Source organism: Ruditapes philippinarum, unplaced genomic scaffold, assembly GCF_026571515.1.
Source record: "Ruditapes philippinarum isolate M1 unplaced genomic scaffold, ASM2657151v2 ctg5873_1_1_1_1, whole genome shotgun sequence".
NCBI classification, from domain to species: domain Eukaryota; kingdom Metazoa; phylum Mollusca; class Bivalvia; order Venerida; family Veneridae; genus Ruditapes; species Ruditapes philippinarum.
The window spans coordinates 197,223-204,536 of record NW_026866895.1 but is presented as its reverse complement, the minus strand read 5'-3'; the positions used below and the strand labels follow the sequence as shown (position 1 = coordinate 204,536).

The 7,314-nt window shown below is 29.2% G+C and overlaps 1 protein-coding gene and 1 long non-coding RNA gene across 2 annotated transcripts in view; one reads left to right on the top strand and one right to left on the bottom strand.

Moving 5' to 3' along the window:
• Window positions 1-697: 697 nt before the first annotated feature.
• Window positions 698-7,314, top strand: part of LOC132734134 (uncharacterized) — a 116,691-nt gene continuing 110,074 nt past the window's right edge. The window contains exon 1 of the long non-coding RNA XR_009626269.1: window positions 698-728. This is a non-coding gene — a long non-coding RNA (uncharacterized LOC132734134). The remainder of the gene's footprint in view (window positions 729-7,314) is intronic.
• The window catches only part of LOC132734133 (uncharacterized), a 122,825-nt gene continuing 121,883 nt past the window's right edge, over window positions 6,373-7,314 (bottom strand). The window contains exon 8 of the mRNA XM_060720850.1: window positions 6,373-7,124. Coding sequence (XP_060576833.1) covers window positions 6,776-7,124 — 349 coding nt within the window. The 3' untranslated portion in view covers window positions 6,373-6,775. The remainder of the gene's footprint in view (window positions 7,125-7,314) is intronic.

Genomic DNA, 7,314 nt, shown 5'->3' with positions numbered 1-7,314 from the left:
TTAAAATTATCTTTCAAATCGGTAAAGTGAAAGATATATACTATGCTCATGCTTGCATAAAATATTTTAATTGCAGGAATTTATTTAAATCTATTGAATTCTTACTGAATATGTCTTATTTGAATAAAAGAAGAAAAAAACTATGTATGGGTACCTTAGTTTCGTATTACAGATCGATTATTTTTGGTGTTTTTTTTTATAAATGACACTATATATTCATATTGTGATCACCTATACTGTAGTGTATAGAGTTTTAAACACAACATATTCATTTTGTGTGGAGTCAAAACATGTTTATTTTATATTTACAAAGGGTCTGTAGCGATTATCAATATTTTCTAATATAAAATTTGGTCATAGTTTATCATTAAAATATTTAGATGATTATACCATATTTTCTCTAAACGTTTTTTTCAGAGACTACAACTACGGAACACTTCATACCAGGATACAAAAGTACTCATTTTCTTAACACAATTTCTTGTCGTTTCTATCTGTTAAAATCTTGATATAAATATAAATCCAAATTTATCAAAAATTTACTGTTTCACATAATAATAAAGGACTTTATAGCCTATTTCAAATAAAATTATACTATTTTGATATAATTCTATGAAGAAGAAAAAAGAAAGAAAATTCCTTGTTTGTTGAATGTTCTTACTTCGACACTGTGTTTAAGAAGTCCTTATGTTCTTTTACAGATACTACAACAGAACACTTCATCCCAGGTTTGATTCTAATCAGTTACTAACCTGCTAAATTTCTTAAATGGACTTGTTTAAATTCCATTTTTGGAACTGTCCATTATCAATTTTAGGGATCTCAAGGTAAACATTAAAATTAGCCGGTCAACAGTGTAGAGCTAGGATTAACAAGCTAGTCTGGTTCTACACAAACTCCTCACAGTGATTACCTCCCTTGGCAGAATGGTAATCACTGCCTTCAAAGACGTCACATGATGATGAAAGTCACATGACGTAACGTCGAAATTCAAATGTAAATATCGACCGTTACAAAGAAAATCTAACGTTATTTTTTCACTTTCTGTTTTATTTTTTAACTTTTAGTGCCTACGTTCGATATAGTTTTATCAAAAAATTATCGAAAGTATACAAAAAACGAAAAATAAAGTCAAAAGCTAAAAAATATAAAATATCGAAATATATCGTCTCGGTAGAAAATAATCTCATAATTTTTAAAATTATTTCTAAATATTCATATTATTTATTTATTTATTCATAAACATTGTTAAATAAATGAGAGAAAACTTATCTGATAGAATAAAGCAGTAGATAAAACAATTTTTGAAAAAATATTAGAAATTCTGATATATCGGGACCTTGGTGGCAGAGATCTAAGCCGAAGAATTAAAGGGAGATCACTGTGTGGAGATTGGGTTCTACACTGCTGACAAAGGTAAAACCTTTTCGGTTTCAACATGTGGCGGATTTTGAAAAAATTTCCCCGGCATAATAAATTTCCAAAGAAAATACTTTTTTGCAGTCCGCCCTTTTACCCAAAATTTGAGTATGGGCCCTCCTAATTTTTCCTCCGGGTATGAAGAGTATTTTAAATAAGCAAATTTCTGTAAAAAGGCTTCCCATTTCAAACCCCAAAAATTTGATCAAATTTTTTCTTCTTTAAAACCCTTTTTTTTATGTTTTTTTCAAAATGCTTTTTGAAAATTAAAATGTTTAAAATTTTTATTTATATAATCAAAAATAGGATTTATTGGGTAAAAAATGCTCAATCAAAAAAGCAAATATTGGTACCGATATTTTTTAAAATTAATAAAATCAAAAAATACACGATAAATTTAAAATAATTTACCAAAAATCAAAAATACTTTTGGAAAAAAAACAAAAGGGAAAAAGGGAAAAAAAGCCCTTTATTTTGGTAATTTTTAGGGATTTTTTTTGAAATAGGCTTAGTAAGAAAATGGTAAAACACGTATTTAAAATGGATTGGGTAGTGTAACTTTTTATACATATTTCATTAATTCTTGGTAGAAACAATTTGTTTCTTAAGTATGATTAATGGCGAAAAACATTTTTCATAAGGATGATATTCTACATTATTTTAATGTTCATCAATTCTGAAAAGGGGTCCTTTTAACATCCAAGGTCAAGTTCAGAAAAGTGGGCATAACTCGTTTACCGTACGGTCAAGTTTGTTTGATTTTTGCATGCAGGTGATTTAAAGGTATATATCTGACAGACGTTGTCAATTTTCTAATACCTTTTAGTGCTTGTTAGGATGGTCATAACTTTAAAGATCCTGTATGTTATCATTACGGTTGTTACCACACTTAAGTGAAATTTTATATATATTTAATCTTTATTAATTTAAAGTATCATCCATACATAACAATTACAACATTTCAATTACAAATTGTAAAACATAAAATCATAAAATTGCTTGTATGGTCATTCTGATAAGAATTATAAGAGACGAATAGTTTCAGTACATAGTTACAAGGGAGACAACTCCTCAGTCCATATTGCAAATATTTCCAATATGTACTGAAGAGCTATCTCCCTTTTCAGGCGTATTTAACTTATAACAAGAAACCACTACTATCTACAATGCCCACAACAATTTTGGAGAGAAAAAAACAACAAAAAAATTACATCCTAGCATTTTTTTAGTTTAAACCCCCCAAAAACAACATTTTTTTAGTTTTAACCAAATGTCAAAAAAGGAGATAATTCTGGAACTGATTAGCAGCTGTTTCCAAACATTTAATGGATAACTCATAAGTTTATTTCTATATGAAATCTTATCAAAATATACCCGACATTGACAAATATTAATATACACACTCAAATCGGTGCATTGTCCATCTGAATAAATCCAAATCTAACTATATGTATATGAGATTTACTTGAAAATACCACTTTGTTGTATACATTACCTAAATATCAACGGTTAAAAGCTAAAATACCCATGCTAATCTGTTAATAAAATCTACATAAAAGTCTTATTAAACCTTGACAACTCAATACTACGACAAAATGTCCTATTATCTGAAAAATTGTTTAAATTTGGGTCTAACTTTAATCAGAGTAAACTAAAATTAATAAACAAAAGGTACTGCCATAAAAGTTAGTTTACTTAAACATAAAAATGTTATTGTAAGTATATGTATATATGTATATAATTATGCTTCTAAAACAATTCTCAAATATCGAAGAATATGTAAACATTTTAATGCAAATATTTGTCAACATTATATGTAATCATTTACATAATTGAATTCATTTCTTATTGAAAAAATTGACTCAGACTTTATAGAAAATGTATTTCTAATTACCTCACTTTATAAACATGAAATGTAAATTCGGTAATATCTTTACAAATAATGCTTTTTGGAACTTAAAAAATAGTGATAAATCTTCATTTGAACATTATATTTATGATATAAAACCATAAAAAATTGAGTAACAGGATCTTTAATATAAAGATTTTCAGTCATAAGAGGACAGTCAAAGTAAAATAATAAAAAATTACCATTATAAAAGAGACAAAAATGAAAACCGTATATTCCATTTAATATAACACTTATGTGTCATTACATGAAAAGACACGTACCTTTCTTGATATAAATGCATAAATATGCTAATCATAAATTCTGTTTGACGTTTTTCTTTTGTAAATGGTCGATCCATGAAGTTAATGACATTAACTAATAACTGTAATTTACAATAAAAAAAAAACATGACGACCCAAACAAATAAAAACGGACCTATATGTTCAAATTTTGTCAAAGATTATCAATCCTGTACCTATTTGTCTTTGTGACTGGAAAGTGTTGTACAGTGAAACAAAATATGTTATTACATATAAAACGAACATGCGTCTAGGCAGGAAAAAAACGTGTGTTGATTCACTTTCTCCAAATCAATAAATTCAAAAAATTTAATCATAATATAAAATACGAATAGACGCTGACAATATACATGCATGATCCGTTCATTATAATGTCACTGTTTTCCCATAGCATTATTGTGACAGAAATCATACATGAATGCACTGTCTCATTTTGAGTGTGCATGCTGACAAAAGCAGAATGTGTTTCTGTATTTTAAATGATTACTTATTATGTAGGGATTGTCTACCACTGCGCGTGTTTTGAATTGATCCTTCCTATGTACTTTCGTTACCCTGTACATTTATTTGTTTCCCTTCATATATTTTATGTAGATTGTATTTAAAGGAATTGGAGTTTCTATAGGATAGTTCGTTTCAATTATACAAGGGTTGAATTAGGAAAATGATCGAATAAGTAGAATAGCCTCATTGCTTGTTAAGGATTGCTTAAGAACTTAAGAAAAAAACTGAAACCGAGAGAGAATGAAAAAGTTAAAAAATCTAATAAACGTGCAAACTACGCAAAAAAAATCAAAAAAAAAAAAGAAAAAAAATCGGCAAAATAAAAAAAATTGCGGGGTCTGTTCCTTGATGAAAGTGATAGATGCAAGCTAAGTCAACGCTTCCTATCACCGGCTTAAGTGAAATTCAACATTTAAACATGAAGATGATATAATAATGTACAAAACAACATCCGCAGATGTGTTCATACGGCAGTTGTTCTGGAGTCTTTAATCGCGTATTCCCAAAGTAAAAACATGTATGTGCATTCTAGAAAACAATTAATTAAATAAAATGGAATTTTGAAAGGGGGAGAAGACTTTATGTCACGGAAAATCCGTCAAAAGAAAGAAATCAGGCAAAATATCGTGAGGGTGATTATACATGTATACAGTATTCAAGATTGATACGTAAGCCTCACACCAAGAAAGCGAACAAATTTAACCAGATTAAATGATTGCAAACACAAAAGTAAATTCGTTTTCATCGACCTTCAAGAATAAAACATATCTGATCGGCTGATTGGATATACAGGGCAAAATTGTAGAGTCTTCGCAGGCATAAACACCGCTACTGTGATAATAAAATAAAATATAGATAGGATTGTGTACAAATAAAAGACGATGTAGGCCACAAGTTAAGTTCCATATGTGGAAACTTTAATAAAGGCATCTTTCACTTTTATTGTGTCACGAATGTTACTTTTTGATATGAAATGTTTAATATTGCTCTGTGAAAGATTCATACGCTCGTATATTTTGTTTATTTTTTGTTATTAAACTTACACTCGTAAAGCAATTTTGCGGATTAAATGAAACATTCTAATAACGACCGAAATTACATTTTCTCATTCTGTTTTAAATTCTAGTTGGATTTTACATTATGCAATATATAATCATTAACCGCATTTAATACGAAAATGGATAAATGAAAAATATCAGTCGGATTTGAAAAAGAACTTTCAAAATATAAGTTTTTGTAAAAAGACATAAAAAAGTTTCAAGTAACTAGTATAACCGCCTTTGAAAAAATCACTAATCCTAGCGATAGAACAACGCACAGTTAACTTTTCAGTCAATTCGAGAAAACCGTGTGCAATCCTTAGTTTAACTTAAGGAGAATTATCTAAGTCTTTATCCACAAATTTGCTTAACACCTCAGCTACATTGTCTGCATCAGGTAGAGCATATGATTCATCACCTGTCGGAAAGAACGATTCTTTTATTTTATTTAATTCATTTTCTATATCCCAGTCAAAATGATTGGTTTCCTCTTTTTTGTTCTCTTTTTCCTTAATTTTCGTTGTGTCTTGTCCGTTCCCTGCTTTGTTGTCTAGTTCTTTTTTATCATTTTCTATAGTTGCTGTTCCCGGATAAAATTCATCTTGAATAGATGTGTTGTTTTTCCCGATTCCATTTATGTTCTGCTCAGAATCAACCGAATGATCGGAAGGGTTTTGTTTAATAGTGGCTTTTATGTTTACGTGTTTTTCCGATTCTTTCATGTCGGGGCATACTCTTACAGAAGGATCATTTTTATCATTAACTTGGAAATTCTGCTCGGTAGCCTTTTCTTTTGCATCTATATTGCGCACATTTCTATCGTCTTTATTCTGAAATGTACATGTGTCTGGAGTAAGAGTAAGTATTTTCTTGAACTCCGAATAGTACTCATCTTAATAAAAACAAAAAGATTTTAGCATATCATTTGTTATGTTTTATCAGGGAAGTTAATAAGTGTAAGACATAACATCTGTGTCCGTTAACTTCTAACTGGTCTTCATAATTAATGAATTATTGCATATTAAAAGAAAATTATAATAAGTAGTCAGTGCATATTATTAAATCAGATTAAACATTTATAAAAAGTAATAAACATAATATCCCAACGTATGTGCAATTCTATTTTGTAGGAGTAGTATTGGTATTAGTGAGCAAAGTAATCAGAGAATAAATTATTTAAAAGTATATAGACATGAATGAATACTTCAAGGATACATACTTTCATTTGTGAATTCCTATTGAATTTTATGAATAAAAACCTTTCTGAAGCGGTACTATCATAGTCAATATTTTTGGCCTTCAGATATGTCAGGAGTTTTGGTCGTACGATATTTCCGTAAACAGCTAAATCCTCGTATACTTCTTTTCCAATAAAAAGATTTGTTTTTCCACTCTTCAGAAGAAAGAAGGTATCTTTTTCTTTTGTATTGATTTCTTGAGCTTTACAGAATTCTTCGTGTGTAATTGATAATACCGTTTCTTTGCCAACATGACAATCGTTCGAAATAAGGTCGAGAACAAAATTCATGAACATGTCATTGTCATTTTGACGAATTGGCATGGAATCTAAAAGCAAATTAAGTCTTGCATTTTCAATGATATACTCTTCAGTTGTACTTCGTTTATGTTGCTGTGGTTTTTGATTGACCTTTCTTTCGTTTTTTAATTCGTTCTCGTTTGACATTATCTTTAGTATCAACACTGGTTTTGTTTAACTGAACTGATGTTTCTTGAAGATTTGATACTTCGTTTGTAGTATACCTAGAACAGTACGAGCAATGGCCCACTTGTAACCTATGTGTTTGTCTTGATCTGACATATATTTCTCTCGCGTAATTAGTAGAATTGCCTGGTATTTCATCATCATGCAAGGCCATATACTGTTGAGAAAGTGCAGAGTTGTTCCTAAATGTTAGGTCTAAATAAGGAGGGACTAAAGGCATTGGCGTTGTACTTTTCATTGGTGGGTTCCTTGAAAGGAAATATATAGAAAACAATAAATGTACATTTAAAACTTCACTTAACTTTTCGTTATGAATATAAAATCTGACTATAGTCTGTCCCATCAAATTTGAATATTCTATTTTTTATTTAATACAATTGTAAAATCATTTAAACTAATGTCATGTTAACCCTGACGTCAATATCTCTAGGCATGTTT